This window comes from Pseudophryne corroboree, chromosome 3 (genome assembly GCF_028390025.1).
Source record: "Pseudophryne corroboree isolate aPseCor3 chromosome 3, aPseCor3.hap2, whole genome shotgun sequence".
Classification (NCBI taxonomy): domain Eukaryota; kingdom Metazoa; phylum Chordata; class Amphibia; order Anura; family Myobatrachidae; genus Pseudophryne; species Pseudophryne corroboree.
In genome coordinates, this window is record NC_086446.1 from 743,385,796 (window position 1) to 743,410,043 (window position 24,248).

General features: G+C 46.5%; 1 protein-coding gene across 1 annotated transcript in view; it reads left to right on the top strand.

Moving 5' to 3' along the window:
• The window catches only part of LOXL4 (lysyl oxidase like 4), a 151,468-nt gene that overhangs the window by 51,784 nt on the left and 75,436 nt on the right, over positions 1 to 24,248 (top strand). The window contains exons 7-11 of the mRNA XM_063962301.1: positions 5,699 to 5,882; positions 8,857 to 9,011; positions 16,337 to 16,504; positions 21,457 to 21,619; positions 23,724 to 23,967. Coding sequence (XP_063818371.1) covers positions 5,699 to 5,882; positions 8,857 to 9,011; positions 16,337 to 16,504; positions 21,457 to 21,619; positions 23,724 to 23,967 — 914 coding nt within the window. The remainder of the gene's footprint in view (positions 1 to 5,698; positions 5,883 to 8,856; positions 9,012 to 16,336; positions 16,505 to 21,456; positions 21,620 to 23,723; positions 23,968 to 24,248) is intronic.

Consider the following 24,248-nt stretch of genomic DNA (forward strand, 5'->3'; position numbering starts at 1 on the left):
TTGCTAGAATATAAATTTTGGAAATTTGCTATATAAATTTCTCTAACGTCCTAGTGGATGCTGGAGACTCCGTAAGGACCATGGGGAATAGACGGGCTCCGCAGGAGACAGGGCACTTTAAGAAAGAATTAGGAATACTGGTGTGCACTGGCTCCTCCCTCTATGTCCCTCCTCCAGACCTCAGTTAGAATCTGTGCCCGGACGAGCTGGGTGCACTTTAGTGAGCTCTCCTGAGCTTGCTAGATAGAAAGTATTTTGTTAGGATTTTTTATTTTCAGAGAGATCTGCTGGCAACAGACTCTCTGCTACGTGGGACTGAGGGGAGAGAAGCAAACCTACTAACTTCGGATAGGTTGCGCTTCTTAGGCTACTGGACACCATTAGCTCCAGAGGGATCGAACACAGGAACGCACCCTTGGTCGTCCGATCCCAGAGCCGCCTCGCCGTCCCCCTTGCAGAGCCAGAAGCCAGAAGCCGGCGTGAGAAGCAAGAAGACTTCAAAAGCAGCGGCGGAAGACTCCAGTCTTCATATGAGGAAGCGCACAGCACTGCAGCTGTGCGCCATTGCTCCCACATTACACCCACACACTCCGGTCACTGTAGGGTGCAGGGTGCAGGGCGCAGAGGGGGGGGGGGGGGCGCCCTGGGCAGCAATTAGAGACCTCTTGGCAAAGTGGGCATATATACAGTTGGGCACTGTATATATGCATGAGCCCCCGCCATTATTTTACACAAAATCACGGGACAGAAGCCCGCCGCTGAGGGGGCGGAGCTTCTTCCTCAGCACTCACCAGCGCCATTTTCTCTCCACAGCTCAGCTGAGAGGAAGCTCCCCAGGCTCTCCCCTGCAGAAGCACGATAGAAGAGAGTGAAAAAGAGAGGGGGGGGGGGGGGGCACATAAATTTGGCGTAAAAACAATATATACAGCAGTTAGTGGATTAACACTAAGTTACTGTGTGATTCCTGGGTCATATAGTGCTGGGTGTGTGCTGGCATACTCTCTCTCTGTCTCTCCAAAGGGCCTTGTGGGGGAACTGTCTTCAAATAGAGCATCCCCTGTGTGTGTGGTGTGTCGGTACGTGTGTGTCGACATGTCTGAGGTAAAAGGCTCCCCTAAGGAGGAGATGGAGCTAATGTGTGTGAGAGGGTGTCTCCGTCGACAACGCCGACACCTGTTTGGATATGTGTAAGTGCTAAGGTGAATTTATTGCACAAAAGATTAGAGAACAGACAGGAAATCTACCCATGTCTGTCCCTGTGTCACAGAGACCTTCAGAGTCTCACAATGCTCACTATCCAAAATAATAGACACTGATATCGACACAGAGTTTGACTCCAGTGTCGACTACGATAATGCAAAGTTACAGCCAAAATGGCAGAAAAGTATTCAATATATGATTATTGTAATAAAAGATGATTTGCATATCACTGATGACTCATTTGTCCCTGACACAAGGGTACACATTTTAAGGGGAAGAAAGCTGAGGTAAATTTCCCTCCTCTCATGAGGAAAAAGAGCGGGAATCTCCAGACAAGAGACTGCAGCTTCCCACAAAGAATTCTCAGGCAGTATCCTTTCCCCACTAGGGCCAGGATGTGATGGGACTCTTCCCCTAGGGTGTCACGTTTGCCCAAAAGGTAGCCCTAGCTATTCTCAGGGATCCTGCAGATAGCGTGCACATTTGGGTACACTACTCAGACCGGCGATTGTGTCGGCATGGGTTTATAGCGCTGTGGCGGCGTGGACAGGTACCTTATCAGCAGAAATTGAGACCCTATTATGTATATATATATATATGTATATATAGAGATATATATATATATATATATATATATATATAGAGAGAGAGAGAGATATATATATATATATATATATATATATATATATTAAAGATGCTGTCTTAAGAGATATATATCATAAAACATGCCCAAAGAGACATGAGTATACTGGGTCCTATAGGCAAAGCTTTGTCGATTTCTGCTTGACATAACCTGTAGAATATGCAATGGACAGATGATGCCAACTTAAGTGGCATATGGAAGGCTGAGGATTGTGTGGAGAAGGGTTCTCGGACCTGGTCTCCACAGCTATAGCTGGTAATTCTGATATTTTGCCTTATATTCCTGCACAGCCTAGGGAAGCACGTCATTATCAAATGCAGCCGTTCGAACAAAGAAACAAGAAAGTCCGAGGTGCGTCCTTTCTTGCCAGAGGCGGGGGCAGAGGAAACCAGCTGCACAACACAGCTAGTTCCCAGGAACAGAAGTCCTCCCCAGCCTCTACGAAAATCCACCGCATGTCGCTGGGGCACGCTTTGGTAAGTTCAGCCACAAGTGGGTTCACTCCCTGTTAGATCCCTGGGCAATAGATATTGTGTCTCAGGGATACAAGCTGGACTTTGAGAAGATGCCTCCTCACTGACGGCCCTGCCGGCTCCCCCCCCCCCCCCCTAGAGGGTAATAGGGTTAACTGCAATTCACAAATTGTATCTTCAACAGGTGGTGGTCAAGGTTCCCCTCCTTCAACAAGGAGGGGGTTATTATTCGACCATGTTGTAGTCCCGAAACCAAATGGTTCGGTCAGACCCATATTGAATTTAAAATCCCTGAACATATACTTGGAAAGTTCAAGTTCAAGATGGAATCGCTCAGAGCGGTCATCGCAAGGGAGGGGGATTTTATGGTGTCTCTGGACATAAAGGATGCTTACCTTCATGTCCCCGTTTATCCACCTCATCAGGAGTACCTCAGATTTGTGGTACAGGATTGTCATTACCAATTCCAGACATTGCCGTTTGGTCTGTCCACGGCACCGAGAATATTTACCAAGGTAATGGCAGTAATGATGGTGCTCCTGCGAAAGCAAGGAGTCACAATTATCCCATACTTGGACGATCTCCTCATAAAGGCGAGGTCCAGAGAGCAGTTGCTGATTAGTGTAGCACGCTCTCGGGAAGTGTTACAACAGCACGGCTGGTTTCTGATTATTCCAAAGTCGCAGCTGATTCCTACAACGTGTCTGCCCTTCCTGGGCATGATTCTGGACACAGACCAGAAGAAGGTTTTCTCCCGACGGGGAAGGCTCAGGAACTTATGACACTGGTCAGAGACCTCTTAAAACCAAAACAGGTGTCGGTGCATCACTGCACGAAAGTCCTGGGAAAGATGGTGGCGTCATTCGAGGCCATTCCCTTCGGCAGGTTCCATGCGAGGACCTTTTCAATGGGATCTGTTGGACAAGTGGTCCGGATCGCATCTACAGATGCATCGGCTGATCACCCTATCCCCCAGGGCCAGGGTGTCTCTTCTGTGGTGGCTGCAGAGTACTCACATTCTCCAGGGCCGCAGGTTCGGCATTCAGGACTGGGTCCTGGTGACCACGGATGCAAGCCTCCGAGGGTGGGGGGAAGTTTCCAAGGGCTGTGGACAAGTCAGGAGACTTGCCTTCACATCAATATCCTGGAGCTAAGGGCCATATACAACGCCATAAGTCAAGCGGAGACCCTGCTTCGCAACCAATCGGTGCTGATTCAATCAGACAACATCACCGCAGTGGCTCATGTAATCCGCCAAGGCGGCACAAAGAGCAGGGTGGCGATGGCGGAAGCCACCAGAATTCTTCGATGGGCGGAGAATCACGTACGAGCACTGTCAGCAGTGTTCAGTCCGGGAGTGGACAACTGGGAAGCAGACTTCCTCAGTAGGCACGACCTCCACCCGGGAGAGTGGGGACTTCATCAAGAAGTCTTCGCGCAGATTGTAGGTCGGTGGGAACTGCCACAGGTGGACATGATGGCACCCCGCCTCAACAAAAGGTTACAGAGGTATTGCGCCAGGTCAAGAGACCCTCAGGCGATAGCTGTAGACGCACTTGTGACACCGTGGATGTTCTAGTCGGTTTATGTGTTTCCTCCTCTTTCTCTCATACCCAAGGTGCTGAGAATCATAAGAAAAAGAGGAGTGAGAACAATACTCATTGTTCCGGATTTGCCAAGAAGGACTTGGTATCCAAAGCTGCAAGAAATGTTCACAGAGGACCCATGGCCTCTGCCTCTAAGGCAGGATCTGTTGCAGCAGGGACCTTGTCTGTTCCAAGACTTACCGCGGCTGCGTTTGACGGCAGGGCGGTTGAACGCCGGATCCTAGTAGAAAAAGGGATTCCGGATGAGGTTATTCCTACGCTAATAAAGGCTAGGAAGGACGTGACGGCTAAACATTATCACCGTATACGGCGAAAATATGTTGCTTGGTGTGAGGCCAGGAATGCCCCTACAGAGGAATTCCCGCTGGGCCGTTTCCTTCACTCCCTACAGTCGGGAGTGACTTTGGGCCTAAAATTGGGGTCCATTAAGGTCCAGATTTCGGCCCTATCCATTTTCTTTCAAAAAGAACTAGCTTCTCTACCTGAAGTTCAGACATCTGTAAAGGGAGTGCTGCATACTCAGCCCCCGTTTGTGCCCCCAGTGGCACCTTGGGATCTTTACATGGTGTTGAGTTTCCTGAAATCACACTGGTTTGAGCCACTTAAAACCATGGAGTTAAAATATCTCACGTGGAAGGTGGTCATGCTATTAGCCTTGGCTTCGGCTAGGCGTGTGTCAGAATTGGCGGCTTTGTCACATAAAAGCCCCTATTTGGTTTTCCATATGGACAGGGAAGAATTGCGGACTCGTCCGCAATTTCTGCCAAATGTGGGGTCATCTTTTCATATGAACCAACCTATTGTGGTGCCTGTGGCTACTCATGACTTGGAGGATTCCGAGTTACTGGATGTAGTCAGGGCTTTGAAGGTTTATGTAGCCAGAACGGCTAGAGTCAGGAAAACTGTCGCTGTTTATCCTGTAGGCGTCCAACAAGCTGGGTGCTCCTGCTTCAAAGCAAACTATTGCTCGCTGGATCTGTAACACGATCCAGCAGGCTCATTCTGCGGCTGGATTGCCGCTTCCAAAATCAGTAAAAGCCCACTCCACAAGGAAGGTGGACTCTTCTTGGGCGGCTGCCCGAGGGGTCTCGGCATTACAGCTTTGCCGAGCGGCTACTTGGTCAGGTTCAAACACCTTTGCAAAGTTCTACAAGTTTGATACCCTGGCTGAGGAGGACCTTGTGTTTGCTCATTCGGTGCTGCAGAGTCATCCGCACTCTCCCGCCCGTTTGGGAGCTTTGGTATAATCCCCATGGTCCTTACGGAGTCCCCAGCATCCACTAGGACGTTAGAGAAAATAAGATTTTACTTACCGGTAAATCTATTTCTCGTAGTCCGTAGTGGATGCTGGGAGCCCGTCCCAAGTGCGGACTTCTTCTGCAATACTTGTATATAGTTATTGCTTAAATAAGGGTTATGTTATGGTTGCATCAGGTTTGTCTGATGCTCTGTTGTTGTTCATACTGTTAACTGGGTAAGTTTATCACAAGTTATACGGTGTGATTGGTGTGGCTGGTATGAGTCTTGCCCTGGATTCCAAAATCCTTTCCTTGTACTGTCAGCTCTTCCGGGCACAGTTTCCTTAACTGAGGTCTGGAGGAGGGACATAGAGGGAGGAGCCAGTGCACACCAGTATTCCTAATTCTTTCTTAAAGTGCCCTGTCTCCTGCGGAGCCCGTCTATTCCCCATGGTCCTTACGGAGTCCCCAGCATCCACTACGGACTACGAGAAATAGATTTACCGGTAAGTAAAATCTTATTTTCTTTCTTCTCAGGAACCTCTGGTAAGATTGAGGTCTGGACCACACGCCGGAGAGGGGAGAGTAGAGGTGCTAAAAAATGGGAAATGGGGAACAATATGTGATGACAAATGGAACCTCCTATCAGCCGGCGTGGTGTGCCGCGAACTCGGCTACGGATCGGCTAAAGAGGCCATTCTCGGAGCGCAGTTGGGACAAGGTAAAAAAGCATAGCGTTGCGAAAATGAGTATCCTTCTAATTAACACGCTTCCAATTACACTTTATTAATCCGGCGTGTTCAAATGTAATCGTAGTAAAACATTTACGAGAATATAATTACAATACTAACATCATACTTGTTACAGCAAGCTAGTAATTATGCAAGCAGTAAACTATTAGACTTAGCAGGAGACGTGAGAATGCAGAATTATTGGTATTTGTTAAATGTCACTATGCAAATGTTATAGAGACATAACACTTATTTCCCAGCTCAGAGTTTCCCTGAGAAAGTGCTTCTTAATCAAATCACATTCAGCCATTAATTTCTCTTTGTACTTGGGGATGTTTTGTGCACGCGGAGCTTTTATCTTCTGACTGTTTGTTTATTATCTGTTTTGTCGCTGCCATTTTTCCTTGTTATCCCCACGTTACCAGAAAGGCCTGTAATTTATTTATGCCGGGAGTGAATCAGGAATAGCAACATATTATTCAATGAAATGTATGGTCTTTATTTTAGCCATTTGTTGCTGATAGAGGTGGCTGGAACAGAACTTATTTTGCAGGGTAGTACATAAAAGCACGGCTGTGTTGACAGCACTGTAAAACCAAGCACACGTTTCTGCATTTCTTACTTCTGTTATGTTATAACTGATGGAATATTGGGAGTTTAATTAGTTAAGATATCAGTATCCAGTCTCTAGGTCGACAGTAACTAGGTCGACAGGGTCTCTAGGTCAACATGTTTTAGGTCGACATGACTTTTTCAAATTTCTTTTCAACTTTTTCATGCTTAATGATCCACGCAGACTAACCTTGCCCAAAGCAGGGCGAGTGAAGCGAGGCCGTGCGAGGGGACACGTTGCACTAATTGGGGTTCCCGGTCACTGTATGGAGAAAACAACACAAAAAAACACACATTAAAAACTCATGTAGACCTTTTGACCTGTCAACCTAGACCATGTCGACCTACAGACCCTGTCGATGTAGCATCCCTGTCGACCTAGATACTGTTGACCAATAGTGGTTGACCTAGACACTGTCTCCCTAGTTACTGTCAACCCTCCATACCACACACATGATATTACACCAGGGGCATTGTATGGGGAAGGGGGGGGGGGGCAGTTATGATATCACACAAGGGCCATTGTATGAGGGGGGGGGGAAGTTATGATATCACACTAGGGGCATTACAGTATATGAGAGGGGGGCAGTAATTATGTCACACTAGGGACATTTCTAGTATGCATTCCAGTATATCCAGGAAAATGAAGCTGTCACCATTTTGCAACATATAACTTCTGCATCTGCATGGTAAATATATTCTAAGGGTTCAAGGTGTATGGTGTGGGGCACCCTGAATTCAGGGACTCCTGTGCACAGCTTAAGGGGTGGGGCCAGTTACCACAAGGAATGTGGCCAGCTCCCATAGAGGCTGTATTAGAGACCCTGAGGTAAAGCATGAAGCAATGATAAGAATGGGGAAGTGACCCAGTGGACAAGTTGCCCATGGCAACCAATCAGCTGCTCTGTATAATTTTATAGTATGCAAATTATAAATGTTACTTCAATGCTGATTGGTTCCCATGGGCAACTTTTCCACTGGCACACTGCTCCACTCTTATCACTGCTTCATACATTTACCCCCATGTAACTGTCTAATAGAGTAACAATACATAATTTGTGTGCACAGTCTAGAACCTGACATAAGAGGAAGAGGTGGGGCATTCCAACAATGGCATTTTTGGGATTTTCCCCTGTGCCCCAGTGGGCCAGTCTGAGTCTGCCTGTGCATCATTTTGTGTTTTCTCACAATTACTACCTAAGAGGACATAAGAAACAGAGAGTGGCGGACAGTGCACGTACGCTGATTTGTGGAGTGTATATTGTACATGCTATGGATCTGAGCGCGAGCAATTACGGATGATGCGAAGTCTTACGCGTTTCATTTCCAGACTATGCAGAGTTGGCCAGAGGCCTATGCTGTACATACCTGTTTACAGACATAGCTTTTGCAACAAGGATAGCGATGGTGCAAGTGTGCACTGGTGATAATGATGATGGTGATGGGCATACAGCCAAGGATAGGTCAGAGCTGTTTAAACGATGCATACAACTAAGCACACGGGGGAATATAGTTTGTGCACGCAGTTTGCAGCCAGCTTCCATTCAACTACATCTGCTTTCAATTCCAACAACATTAGCCCCACAACGTGCACCTGTTATACTTTACACTTGTCCATGATTAGGCAAGTCAGTGAGACAAAGTAGTCCAGCCATAGTGCCTGATATGCGGGGAGTGCCACCAGGCGTGTCAGGGAAAGCGGTTCCATACAGAGATGCTGACTGGAGCACATTGGAGGCCTTATTCGTACAGATTAACTGCACCTGCCATAGAGTTGGTGTAAGTTTGAATGAAGTGACCAACGGTGTGCCGAAAGATGCACCAGTCTGTATTCTAATGTCTACGGATGCTGTCAGTGGACCCATGGGTCTATACCAGGGTAGGGCTTTGTAGCGGCATTAGCATAAAGACTCAGGGGTCTATTCATGAAGCAGTGAAAAGTGTGGAGAAGTGAGCCGGTGTAGAAGTTGCCCATGGCAGCCAATCAGCATTGATATAACATTTATAATTTGCATACTATAAAATTTAACAGAGCAGCTGATTGGTTTCCGTGGACAACTTTTCCACTGGATCACTACTCCACTCTTTTCACTGCTTCATCAATAGACCCCCCCCAGAAAGGACTGCGGCAAAAGACACAGCTCACCCGCATCTGCGTCTGCCTCAGGCCCCTAGGTGGAGAGGATGCAGCATGGTGTGCTAGGTATGCCTTGGCTTGGCAGCAGGTAGGAAATTGTGTGTGCATTGCTACATCTGTGTCTCTGAAGCTCCTTGCCCCTTAGCTACCCAGCAATACTGTGCAATGCTCTGCAAAGGGTCTTTTTTCACCAAGTGCTGTTGTGTCTGATCCAGGGTTAGGTCCTATACACATGAATGAGGTTCAGTGCACAGGACGGGAAAGGTCCATCACTGAGTGCAAGTTCAAGGAGGCCAGTATCGCAGGGTGTCAGCACGAGGAAGACGCGGCCGTCAGATGTCACATTCCCCAAATGGATTACAACAGCCAGGTGAGAAAAGACCTGATACAAATATGGTAGCGTGTACTATGAATTACAGTAACTGTGTATAATATATAGGATTTACGCCTGTCACTAATAGAGAGCAAGAGGGTTTACAGCACTCAGGAGATGATACATCAGTACAGGGACGGATCTAGACTTTTCATTTAGGGGGGGGCGGTTTACTGTTTAATCTTGACTCCTCCCCTCTCCAGTCCCAACTCCTCCCATCCTCCTCTCTCAGTTCTGACTGAACTTTTTGCGTGAGACTGAGCAAGAGCTTTGTGATTCCTATGTACATGTGACTGTGCTGAGGGGTAATTGTATTTCTTAGCCCTAGTACCCACATACCAGCAAGTGAGGGGCAAATGCTCTGTAACTCTTGCTCTCCTGGCTCCTCTGTGCTGCTGTGGTTTGTGCTGCAGCACATCGTTCTGCCTCAGGCTCTCCCCGGAGAGCTCTCTTCTGCTCAAAAGTGAGCGTGGCTATGACTGTGTTAGGGGGGGGGGGGTTTGCCCCCTACGCCCCCCCCTAAATCCGGCCCTGCATCAGTATGTAATATTACTACACACAATGAGCACCTATTACAACAGTAATGCAATCATCATGAATAAAGTCTGTGATACTATAAAAAGTATACGTCGCCAACAGATCATATTAAAACTTTGTGTTTTATCATAAGTCTGCCCCACAAGCTTTTCCGTTCTCATAGTGGCCTGATTCAGACCTGGACACAGCGGTGATGTGGGACGCGAGTCACATGCCATATGTGTCCCAAGGCTTATTGCTCAGAGATGAAGAACAGAACCGGATGCACTGTCTGTGGAATTCAGTGGATGTTCCTAGGCGGTGACAAACGAAAAGCCAGTTGCGGGCCTGACAGCGGAACCGCTCACAAAGGAGGCTATTTTCAGATGGAGAAACTGCCATAGGGGCTGGCGCAGGTTTTGCTGGTGTAACCGACGGTGCACCGATCGTGTGTCTAAGTACACACCGAGGCAGATTTGCACTGTAGCCACTGGGCACCTCAGTAGGAAGACCATTGGTTGCGGCACTAGCATAAAGCGCATAAGTGGCTGTGGCATAAGGCAGAGTCAGAATCTCTCTCAATATCTCATACCTCCGAGACCATTTACCCAATGAGGGAGCAGATAGCAGTCACCAGTGATGAGGAATTACTGATCCCGTGGTTGACAATAAACAATGGAATCGTACTGTGTAAAACTGAAACTGGACCTAGTATAATGGATAACATAGGAACAGAGCCGGCCATAGGCATAGGCAAACTAGGCAATTGCCTAGGGCATTTGATATGCCTAGGGGCATCAGCAGCTTCTGCTGATTAAAATGATATGTGGCATGCCTATATTCTGTGTGTAGCATTTCATATGCAGACACAGCCACAGTCTCACACACTATATAGGCATGCTGCATATCATTTTAATCAACAGAAGCTGCTTGTGCATCCTAGTCACATAGCGATGCAAATAAGATGCATTTTCATTTTAAAAAAAAGGTGCACGACGTTAGCATTGAGGCAAGATTTATGAGGACACATCTGTATCCAAGCAGAGGCAGAGGTCACAGTGTTAGTGGAAGTGTGAGTGTTGTGTGCATGTGAGTGGGTTGGTTGTGCAGTAGTGTTCGGAATATGTGTAAGTAGCATTATGTGTGTCATGTAAAAATGCATTACTAATGTGCAACATATGTGTAAGGGGGCACTATGTGTGTCATTATGTGTTTAAGGGCATTAATAATGTGCGGCATATGTGTAACAGGGTACAACTGTATGTGTGTCATTATGTGTATAGGGGCACTAATAATGTGCGGCATATGTGTAACAGGGTACTACTGTATGTGTGTCATTATGTGTATAGGAGCACTAATAATGTGCAGCAAATGTGTAGGGGGCACTATGTGTGTCATTATGTGTATAAGGGCATTAATAATGTGCGGCATATGTGTAACAGGGTACTACTGTATGTGTGTCATTATGTGTATAGGGGCACTAATAATGTGCGGCATATGTGTAACGGTACTACTGTATGTGTGTCATTATGTGTATAGGGGCACTAATAATGTGCAGCAAATGTGTAGGGGCACTATGTTTGTCATTATGTGTATAAGGGCATTAATAATGTGCGGCATATGTGTAAGGGACATTATGTGTAAAAGGGCATTAATGAAGGTTGTCATAATGTGTAAGGCGCATTATATTTATAAGGACATTAATAATGTGTCTCATATGTTTAAGGGGCATTACTGTGTGGAATTGTGTATAAATGCATTACTAATGTGTGGCATTATGTGTATAAGGTGCTCTACTGTGTGGCGTTGCGTATAGAAAGGGCACTACTGTGTCGTCTAATGTGAATAAAGAGCAATAGGGTGTGGTACAATGTGAATAAGGAGCAATTCAGTGTGATGTAATGTGAATAAGGGGCTCTACTGTGAGGAGTAACGTTTATAAGGTAAAGTGATACTACTGTGGGATGATAATATGAATTATGGACACTATCGCATGATCAAATGTGAATGAAGTTGCAGTACTGTGTGGCGTAATTAGAATTGGGGTTACTATTGTGTGGCCATGTCCCTTGCCAGCAAAAACACACCCCTTTTTGGGCTGTGCGCCAAATGTGCAAACTGTTCCTATTTAAAATATAGGGGATACAAACACCAAAATAAGGACTGCTATGAGTGAGGGGTGATGGTGCTGGGAAAGAGGTGCAAAGTCAGAGGCGGAACCAGCGGTGGTGCTAGGGGGGCACCAGACAAATTCTTGCCTAGGGCCAGCTCTGCATAGGAATCTACTGTTTGGGATGATCAGTCCAATCAATTTGGACCTTGATTTATTGGTCCTTGATTTTCAGACATGCTCATTACATAAGAGTCTGTTTACTTCTTCTCTACTCCACCTACAGCATCTATACACCAGGGAAGAGATGGTGGAGAGACACCAGGCAGAGGTTCCACCAAGTCACCACCTGGAAGCTATTTTCCCTAGCTTTCCATGCAATGACCATTGTTTATAAGCACAAAACACATACCTCATTCCTCCTTACATATACCCCGTTCCTCTTCCAATCTGATAGTACAGTGGTTTTCAAAGGACCCCACACAGTCTATCACCAACTGTCACATTTTAAAAATCCACGAGTGACCTGGAAAACATAGACTGTGTGGGGTCCTGAGGACCGAGTTTGAGAACCTTTGTAATAGTGTATGCTGAACTGTATGAATAAAGTTTTTCCAAAAGATCATACAGCTAAATGTGAAATGGGAGTTTCCGGGTGTTAACGCACACAAGAGATCTATTTGTTAGGATTGTTACGTGAGTGTCGTGGGTGAGTAGCTAGTGTTCCGTGCTATTATGAGTTGTCAGGATGCCAGTGTCCGACGGATCTTTAGCACACAGCATTGGGTAGGGAAAGTGATGATAATGATGACAGTCGCAGCTGCTGTTACTAAGGTAACTGTGGGCGGGCCAACTTTAGGGCAACTGTACACATGAAGCGCCACAGGGGTGTGGTTCATCAAATCGACAATGTTTAGGTCGACCACTATAGGTCGACAGTCACTAGGTCGACATGGATGGAAGGTCGACAGGGTTTCTAGGTCGACAGGTCTAAAGGCCGACATGAGGATTTTTTTTTTTGGTGTCGTTTTCTTCGTAGAGTGACCGGGACCCCAAATTAGTGCACCGCGTCCCCTCGCATGGCTCGCTTCGCTCGCCATGCTTCGGGCATGGTGCCTTCGCTCAGCTACCGCTTCGCTCGGCACACTTTACCGTTCCAATCGTAGTCCACGTGGATCGTTAAGTATGAAAAAAATCCACACAAAAAAAAAAAAATGTGAAAAACTCATGTCGACATTTAGACCTGTCGACCTAGCACATGTCGACCTAGAAACCCCGTCGACCTTCCATCCATGTCGACCTAGTGACTGTCGACCTATAGTGGTCGACCTAAACATTGTCGACCTAGACACTGTCGATCTTCAGACCGGATCCCGTGCCACAGATATGCGCAGATGCTCACATTTGCATAAGGTAGTAAATATGGCCATCCGCACTTGCAGCAACTTCTGCTATTAACAGATTGGAGTTAATGGTCCTGAGTGTGATGACATTTGGTGACATTTGGTCAAGTAAAACAGATTAACAAATATCATGAGACCAAAATCTGAAGTGTCACAGGCTTCGTACTGTTGACAGCTGGGATACACATGGGTGATGTAAGGGACAAAGGGGTCTATGTACTAAGACTTGGAGAGAGATAAAGTACCGACCAATTAGCTCCTAACTGTCATGTTACTGGCTGTTTTAAAAATGTCACTTAGGAGCTGATTGGTTGGCACTTTATCACCATCCACGTTATCTCTCTCCAAGGGTAAGTACAGTAAGTAACCATTTCCTGTGGTCAACAGAGGACATAGGGATTAATGCGATGACCTCTGTGCTTTGGCGACTCAGGAATAACATCAGAAGACACATTTTATGGACTAACCAAAGGTCTATAGAGAGGTGTCATATGGATCTTATGCTCTAAACATGTAGATAACTAGACACGCTACTTTTTTATAATCGTCAGGTCTAATTAACCAGCTGATTTGTAGGCGGATGAATGTGAGCAAAGTGCTGTTCAGATATCAGGGTAGGAGGATGAATAACTCAGGTTCGTATTGTTACTGAATCACAGAACTCCTATGCATCTGGGAACAGATGAGTTTACCGCCTGCCAGTGTTCTCTCTGTGGGTGGTATGGAGGAGATGGAGCTTGTAGTGAGGGCCCATCATGCAGAGATTAAGAACTGCCAGAAAGTTAGGGAGATCATCCAGATGCGTAAGACCAGATGATACATCTCTGCAGTGTCTCTGTTTTCCTGTTCATCTAAGTACGTTCTATGGCCCTCATTCCGAGTTGTTCGCTCGCAAGGCGAATGTAGCAGAGTTACACACGCTAAGCCGCCGCCTACTGGGAGTGAATCTTAGCTTCTTAAAATTGCGACCGACGTACGCGCAATATTGCGATTACAAACGAGTTAGCAGTTTCTGAGTAGCTTCAGACTTACTCTGCCTGTGCGATCAGTTCAGTGCTTTTCGTTCCTGGCTGACGTCATAAACACACCCAGCGTTCGCCCAGGCACTCCCACCGTTTCTCCGGCCACTCCTGCGTTTTTTCCGGAAACGGTAGCGTTTCCAGCCACACGCCCCTAAAACGCCGTGCATCCGCCCAGTAAAACCCATTTCCTGTCAATCACAATGCGAACGTCGGAGCGATGAAAATGCCGTGAGTAAACTTACTTTCATCATAGTAAAGTTACTTGGCGCAGTCGCAGTGCGAACATTGCGCATGCGCACTAAGAGAATTCTCACTGCGATGCGATGAAAAACTCCGAGCGAACAACTCGGAATGAGGGCCTATGTTTTGCTCTGGACTCGCGCGGTAGCTTGCAGAGATGTTAATGTGGTTTCTGTTACGGAGTTGGATAGCTCCGGGGTAAATGCATGATTATTGAGCTATTGCAGAACCTTGTCTCACTTAGAAGTTTCTTATGCCTCTTGCACATGTGAGGTGAGGGCTTGCATCCTTTTTGTGCGGAGCAGTCACAGGCATCTTGTTCATGTCCCAGTCAGAGACTGAGTTGTTGGGACTATTAGAGGTCTGGTTGGGGGGACACCCAGTATTACAGGATATAGAAGTATCTTCATACACTTATCTATTTTGCACCATTTGGCATGAGACGCGTGATCAGTGTTTTCACACAGTAGCCAATCAGGTCTGAATTTCGCATGCGCTGGCGCCACAGTGCGCCAGTGCATGCCAGACAGCCGTCTCAGCCCTGCGATCGCCTCTGCCTGATTGACAGGCAGAGGCGTTCGCTTGGCAGGAGGGGGTGGGCTGGCGCGGTCCGGGCAACGCAGGCATGCCTGGACCGTTGGGGGGGGGGGGGCCACGGCGGCCGCGTGACATCACACACAGCCGCTGCGACCCTCACAGCGACGAATAGCTCCTGCCAGCACGCAGGATCTGCGCTGGTAGGGAGCTACTCTTCCAGTACAAAAGCATCGCCGCCGTGCGATCCTTTTGTACTTGTGCGGAAGGGGTTGGGCCTGACACACACATGGTCTGAATTAGGCACAAAGTCCGTGGCACACCAAACAGTGATATTTTATGTGATGTACATTTGAGGATAGATCTATGTGAACACATCTGTGATTGGTCTGAGAAAACTGTGGGGTCTATTTACTAAGCCTTGAATGGAGATAAAGTAGACGGAGAAAAATTACCAGCCAATCAGCTCCTAACTGCCACGTTATAGTCTGGGTTTGAAAAATGACAGGTAGGTGCTGGTTGGTTGGTACTTTATTACCGTCCACTTTATCTCCATCCAAGACTTAGTAAATAGACCCCTGTGATTGTCAGCCGTTACCAGGGCTATCATGAAAGGCTATTGCACATCTGGGGTTCCCTGTTGTTTTTGTATTTCGATAAATATTTCCCCTTTCTTTTTGTACTTACTCTGGAAGGTCAAATTTGGAGGACTTCTTGTGCTTGTACATTCATAGCTGCGGGCGGTGGCGCAAAGATGGGGGGGGTTGTACTAATTACCTGGGCCCAAGTCTGATGGAGGGGCACAGGTCTGATGGAGGGGCACAGGTCTGATGGAGGGGCACAGGTCTGATGGAGGGGCACAGGTCTGATGGAGGGGCACAGGTATGATGGAGGGGCACAGGTCTGATGGAGGGGCACAGGTCTGATGGAGGGGCACAGGTCTGATGGAGGGGCACAGGTCTGATGGAGGGGCCCAGGTCTGATGGGGGGGCCCACATACAGCAACGACCAGCATCGTCGCTAATTCTTCCTCACATTCCATAAGAAGTGCGTAGTAAAACGAGCGAGGTTGCACTTACTGTATATGGCGCATATGAGCTCAGCCGTGCATTGCTGTGATGCTTGTTGCCACACCCGGCCCAACTGAGGGGTCTATTTACTAAGCCTTGGGTGCAGATAAAGTGGATGGAGGTAAAGTACCAGCCAATCAGCGTCTACCTGCCATTTCAAGGCTTAGTAAATAGACCCCTGAATCACCCCCAGACTGCAGTGTTTATCAGTGTTGCTTAAAACATTTTTGCATTCAGTGAGTAAATAATAAACCCACTGATATATAATTTTGCTGCCATAAATCTGTTCTTGGCAATCATTCATACGCTAGAGGTTCTTTGCTCAGAAACTGTAAATCAGTCTGCTTTAACCCTTACGTAATTAACAATCCCACTGATTAGCACGAGCTGAAAATGACTGTATCAAGTCTGTTCTCTCTTATTTCAGATACGCCTGATGGGAGGAAGGTCAAACGAAGAGGGCAAAGTAGAGGTCCAGATGGTAATTAAAGGTGTAAAGAAGTGGGGAGCCGTGTGCGGAGAACTCTGGAGTATAAATGAAGCCATGGTTGTGTGTCGACAATTAGGCTTGGGCTTTGCCAACCACGCGTTACAAGTAAGGAGTGGCTGCACGTCTCAGTACAACTAGAAGTCTGTGTGCAGGAACAGCATGGAAAGAAACGCAAGTGACTAGGCGGGTCACCTTAGGGCAGGCATGTCCAAACTGCGGCCCTCCAGCTGTTGTGAAACTACATATCCCAGCATGCCCTGACACAGTTTTGCTGTCAGAGAATGCTAAAGCTGTGTCAGGGCATGCTGGGATGTGTAGTCTCTCAACAGCTGGAGGGCCGCAGTTTGGACATGCCTGCCTTAGGGTGTGAATTGCATTTACTGATTTAAAAGGACAGCGCTTTTTTTACATTTAAGTGTTAGTTTTCACTTTCTCCAGAATTTTTATTATTATTACTACTATTATTATTATTACTATTCTTATTCTTCTTATTAATTAATTAATAAATAATAATAATAATAATAATAATATACTGATGTCATTTGCCAGATATATTAACAATTATCCATCTACAGTAATATAAAAATTCCTACCTGTCTGTAACTGGGTGCTGATGCTGCTACCACGGTAACGGCGGTTTCTTTTTCTGTCGCTCCTGGTTGCCAGGTGCTGCCATGACCCGGGGTCAGCACAGTGTATTCTGCGTTTGAACGGAGAGATGAGCAAACTTTTCAATACTGTTTTCACAAAATATTTCCCTCATTCTGCATTTGGCTGAAGACGTTCATTTGAAGTTCCCCCAGCCCTACCCCAGCCAAGGCACACAGCAGTAGGCTATGACATGACCTGCGGTAAACCAGCTCTGCTCAGAAGTTATACTCTACATATCAGGAGATGCAAATGTACAAATACAGAGCGGCAAAGGAAATGTGGAACTTTAAGACTATGGGGCTGATTCTGAGTCAGAACGCTGCTACGGCGGCTTTATCGTACAGAGGCGGTAGTCTGCTTACTGACTTATACTAATGCGGGAATCTGCCTATGTATGCTGAATATCTGAGTGTCTGCATGTGGAAATCCATCCTGCCTGCTGTTCTTATGTCCACAGCAGTCCTCATTAATACTGGGAGTAGTAGCCACTAGCCACCCCATGCAAAGTCAGAAACAGGCGTCCCATCTGCGTCCACACACTACGAGTGAGCTTGGTTTTTATGCCTCCACATACTCATGGCGCTCTTACACATGGTCGCCACCTAGTTACCGCTCAGAAACGCCCATTTCACTGTCAGTGGATGGATCAGTCCATTTGCACTTGCAAACTCCATCTGTGCATTCACCTTGTCTGCCAGTATCCGCGGCATGCCTTTCATTTCCATTCCCACTTGCCTCTGACTCAGATTCAGGCTCTATATAGCTGGAGCTTTGTACCTCCTTTAATAGGCCTGTTAGGCCACAGAACATGCTTCAGGCAAAGTTTTCCCACAATTTCCCTCAACTGTTTTTGGCTCCGTTTCTGCAGCGTGATTGGCTGGTTGAGCGTCTGGGCTAGTTACTGCTAATACGTGGGCACCAATAGCATCGGGTGCCGAGCCAGAGCCGCAGCCTGCAGCAGGTTATGGCAGTCTGGACTGGTCACACTATAACTTGGAAACCCGCAATGCAGGTTCTTCCTGATGTATTAGAGCACAGTACCCCACCTGTTCAGCACAGGGCTGCCTGTCATAGTTAAATCATGCCCATAAATAAATTGAGGCCCTAACCCCTGAGGACAAAAGATCCATGTGTTGCTAGGCACTGGGGCTCCTCTGGACATCCCGTGCTAGCGAATGTTGGGTGGCAATATGTAATAGTAATTTAAATTACATTCTTTACACTTGTATACAGGGGTGTATCTAGGGGTCCGAGCACCCCTGGCAAAGTAAGGGCTGGTGACCCCCCCCCCCCACACACACACACATAATTGAAATAAGGAGGTTATATCAAAAAAGGTCATGGCTATGTGGGGAAGGGGCATGGCCCGCAATAGTACTTCCATTTCAAATTATGCCACACAGTATCACATTACACCGCACAGTAGTGTCTATTATTCACGTTATGCCACACAGTATCACATTACACCGCACAGTAGTGTCTCTTATTCACGTTGTGCCGCACAGTATCACATTACACCGCACAGTAGTGTCTCTTATTCACGTTATGCCACACAGTATCACATTACACCGCATAGTAGTGTCTCTTATTCACGTTATGCCACTCAGTATCACATTACACCACACAGTAGTGTCTCTTATTCACGTTATGCCACACAGTATCACATTACACCGCACAGTAGTGTCTCTTATTCACGTTGTGCCGCACAGTATCACATTACACCGCACAGTAGTGTCTCTTATTCACGTTATGCCACACAGTATCGCATTACACCACACAGTAGTGTCTCTTATTCATGTTATGCCACACAGTATCACATTACACCACACAGTAGTGTCTCTTATTCATGTTATGCCACACAGTATCACATTACACCGCATAGTAGTGTCTCTTATTCACGTTATGCCACACAGTATCACATTACACCGCATAGTAGTGTCTCTTATTCACATTATGCCACACAGTATCACATTACACCGCACAATAGTGTCTCTTATTCACGTTATGCCACACAGTATCACATTACACCGCATAGTAGTGTCTCTTATTCACATTATGCCACACAGTATCACATTACACCGCACAATAGTGTCTCTTATTCACGTTATGCCACACAGTATCACATTACACCGCACAGTAGTGTCTCTTATTCACGTTATGCCACACAGTATCACATTACACCACACAGTAGTGTCTCTTATTCATGTTATGCCACACAGTATCACATTACACCGCATAGTAGTGTCTCTTATTCACGTTATGCCACACAGTATCACATTACACCACACAATAGTGTCTCTTATTCACGTTATGCCACACAGTATCACATTACACCACACAATAGTGTCTCTTATTCACATTATGCCACACAGTATCACATTACACCGCATAGTAGTGTCTCTTATTCACATTATGCCACACAGTATCACATTACACTGCACAGTAGTGTCTCTTATTCATGTTATGCCACACAGTATCACATTACACCGCATAGTAGTGTCTCTTATTCACGTTATGCCACACAGTATCACATTACACCACACAATAGTGTCTCTTATTCACGTTATGCCACACAGTATCACATTACACCACACAATAGTGTCTCTTATTCACATTATGCCACACAGTATCACATTACACCGCATAGTAGTGTCTCTTATTCACATTATGCCACACAGTATCACATTACACTGCACAGTAGTGTCTCTTATTCATGTTATGCCACACAGTATCACATTACACCGCATAGTAGTGTCTCTTATTCACGTTATGCCACACAGTATCACATTACACCACACAATAGTGTCTCTTATTCACGTTATGCCACACAGTATCACATTACACCACACAATAGTGTCTCTTATTCACATTATGCCACACAGTATCACATTACACCGCATAGTAGTGTCTCTTATTCACATTATGCCACACAGTATCACATTACACCGCACAGTAGTGTATCTTATTCACATTATGCCACATAGTAGTACCCCTATAGGAAACACAGTCTATAGAAGGCATATGGGGAATGCAAATAGAAATGTGGACCAATGCTAATAAATATATTTCTATATTCAGGGATGCGACCACAATATCCCTGTTCTCAGCGCTCCATCGATTGGATCACATTGGCTGTAAACACTTCTGCCTGATTGACAGGCAGAGGTGTTCTTGGGAAGGGCGGGGGGTGGTGATGGACCATTGCGGGGATGGTGTGGGGAAAACAGGGTTCATTTTCGGGGTGGCTGAGTGACATCACACGCAGCTACCCCTATGTGAAAAATGTCTGCGGACCACCTGCATACGCAGCCTAGCTGCAAGGGGTCTTCCACAGTTGCTGCGACCACAATTAAATTGCGGTTGCAGTCACTGAGCAGGCCATTCAGCATGGTGGACGGCCTTGCCCTGCGATGGATGAGCATCCCCCAGCATGCAATAGAAAGGGAATCTGCAATCCTTACCGAATAACCCCCATTGCCATTAGTGCATCTGATCCCGCCCATAGGCACACACATATACACTTACATACAGTACATACTGTCACACACAAAACACATACAGTACATATGATATACAGTACAGTCACACATGCAGTATATACAAATAGTTACACACATATATACAGTCACATACATACATAGGCAATGGTCATACACTAATACACACATAAATACAGTAGATACTTATACACACACAAACAAACATACATACACATATAATCGCATACATAAATGCAGTCACAGACACACATACAGACAGACAGACTATATAGTGTTTACACCCCTCACTTCACAGACAGGGTACACTCAATGAATGTACTTTAGTAGCTCCTTGTCCTCTCCCACTCTCCTCCATTCTGCTGGGTTGCCTGGCACTGACTGGGAGCAATGTAGCCCCGCCCCCCTGCTTCCACTCCATCCACTTCCCGAAGGTCAATGCCGTAGAGTGCAGTCCTGTGCCACCCCTCCCCTCCCTTAATCCGGATTGTACCTTGTGACTGTCTGGTACTGCCGGTGTCCAGCGGCACAGCACTGCACTAGTGATCACTCAGACTCAAAATAAACTACAGCTCGCAGTAACAAGGAATTCTGGGAGCTGTAGTTTATGTTGAGTCTGATTAAAAGTGAGGTGCGGTGCGCTGCCGCCTGATACTGGCACCGGCACTAACAGACAGTCCCCAAGTCTGACAGAACTACTGGATTCTACCCCCTGGCCGTGGATGGCACAGCCAGGCGGTGCCCCCTCCTTGCCTGGTGCCCCTGGCAAGTGCCATCCTGGCCAATGGGTAGATACGCCCCTGCTTGTATACATGAACATTTATGTACATGCACATAGGAGGAAAGAAAGACTTACAGGTAACATTATAATGTCTGCAGACATTTACATTATTTGTTTTCCCACCATAGGAGACGTGGTACTGGCAAGGCACGCCTGGTGCTGACGATGTGGTAATAAGTGGCGTGCGATGCTCCGGCACAGAGATGTCTATTCAGCATTGCCGCCACCACGGCGTGGTACACTGCCCACGAGGAGGGGGCCGTCGCTCTGCTGGGGTTTCCTGTACAGAACGTAAGTTCCGCAGATGGTCCTGGGTTCTATTACTCTGAAGTAAAATGTGTCAGTGTCAGAGAAACTGGAAGCAATCTATAGGAAAGTCAGTATTGAGTGATTAATGCACATTTACACTATTACTACACTAACCTAATTCAATGTACAACATTTCCATCCCCCTGGAACTCTCCCTCTATTTGCTGAAGTAGACACTGCGTCTGTTCACTTTTCTCTCTCGTCAGACCGCTGTCATTTATTTGTTCAGATTACCAATTCTTTGTCAACTTTAATGCCTGGCTCACTTATTTCCTATTTTCTGATGTGCCTACTATTAAGTGAATGAACTGTTCCCATTGACAACCATTCTGTGTCTGCATCCACTAGGTCCCTCCCTCCACAAGTCTCTACCAGTAAACTGCATCTCCCACCCACTGTGATGGACACTCCCTTCACCTTGTTCTATCCCACTTCTGTTTCCCCTCGTTTTCATCCACCCTTGCTACTTCCTGGGTTCTTTCAAGACTGTTTTATTTGCCCTCTTCTTTTTTTCTTATTGTTTTACCTCTTCTCTATGTAAACTAGTTTTCTCATTCGGCTTGCCACCTTTATGTAGACACAGCCACATCTACGTTTCTTCCTGTGATTTGTGCTCTTCTTATCTGATAAATTGTCTCTCTGCCACAAGGATGCTCCAATACCAAATCAAACTCAACATGTCCAGAACAGAGTTTATTATCTTCTCCCCGGAGTCACTACTTCCTGTGAAATCTAATACCTTAGTATCACACTCAGCTCCGAGCTCTGCTTCATCCCTCACATCTGGTCTCTCTAACAGTCCTGTTGTCTTAACCTTTGACATAATCCTAGAATACACCCTTTTTAACAAGATGCAACCAAAGCTCTTATTCATCTCATCATCTTCTGACACGACTACTGCCATGCTCTCCTCTTTGGTATTCCCTCACCCACTTTTTCCCATTTCCGTTCATCCTAATGGTGCAGTAAAATTAATCTTCCTATCTCTCCACTCCACATCTGCTCCCACACTAATCCCTACACTAGCTCCCCATACCCACCAGAATCAATTACAAACATTCACACTCATCTACAGAGCTCACTTCAACAACATCCCTTCATATATCTCATATTCAAAATACTCTCTCACATGTCCTCTTAGACCTACCTCTAACTGGCACGTTGATTCATTTCTGACAACAACTTCTCAGTGCCACCACTTCTGCCCTGCTGCTACCAATGCCTGATCAGACTTCTCCTTCAGCTTTCACAGCTATAATGCTCTGCACTATCCACATTGATACTACCCTAATCCCACCAACACTACCCACACTAACACACCATCACACCTACCCTACTCCCACTAACACACCCTCACACGTAACCTACTCTCACTAACACACCCTCACACTTAACCTACTCCCACTTACACAAACTCACACCTTCCCTACTCCCACTTGTACTACCCACACTAACACATGCTACCAATGCCTGATCAGACTTCTCCTTCAGCCTTCACAGCTATAGTGCTCTGCACTATCCACATTGATACTACCCTAATCCCACCAACACTACCCACACTAACACACCCTCACACCTACCCTACTAGCACTTGTACTACCCACACTAACACACCCTCACATCCACCCGACTCCTACCTATACTACCCACACTAACACACCCTGACACCTACCCTACTCCCACCTATACTACCCACACTAACACACCCTCACACCTACCCTACTAGCACTTATACTACCCACACTAACACACCCTCACACCTACCCTACTAGCACTTATACTACCCGCACTAACACATCTTCACACCCACCCGACTCCCACCTATACTACCCACACTAACACACCATCACACCTACCCTACTCCCACCTATACTACCCACACTAATACACCCTCACACCTACCCTACTTCCACTTGTACTACCCACACTAATACATCTTCACACCCACCCGGCTCCCACACTAACCACCCTCACACCCACCTGACTCCCACCTATATTATCCACACTATACTGTTATGTTAGTGCTAAAAGTAATAATAAAGAAAACAAGTTCAGGCCGTAGTGTAACTGTGTAATCTCCTGCTAGATGCACCTGACCTCATACTGAATGCTCAGCTGGCTCAGGAGTCTGCCTACCTAGAGGACCGACCCCTCCACATGCTGGAGTGTGCTCATGAAGAAGAGTGCCTATCCAAAACCGCAGATGACATGTCCTGGCCCTATGGGCACCGGCGGCTGCTACGCTTCTCCTCTCAGATACACAACATCGGGAGAGCGGATTTCACCCCACGAAACGGGAGGCACACCTGGGTCTGGCATGAGTGTCACAGGTATCACACTGCAAAACTATTTAAGACACTACAAATTCAATGACAACACTAGAAGACATTTGTGTTAGAAAAATTATTATTTGTTGGTGCGAGACACCTATTTTTTAAGTCTACTTCTCGGCCATACTCCCTGCATTTACACGATACATTAGGACTTTCTCACTGTAACCTCTGCCATGAATATGCAATAGCGCCCCCTAGATTCCATAAGGAAGCAAATACTTTGAGCTGGGGACTATCAAATAATGTAATTCCCATCCACCCCACTTGCGAAGCTATAG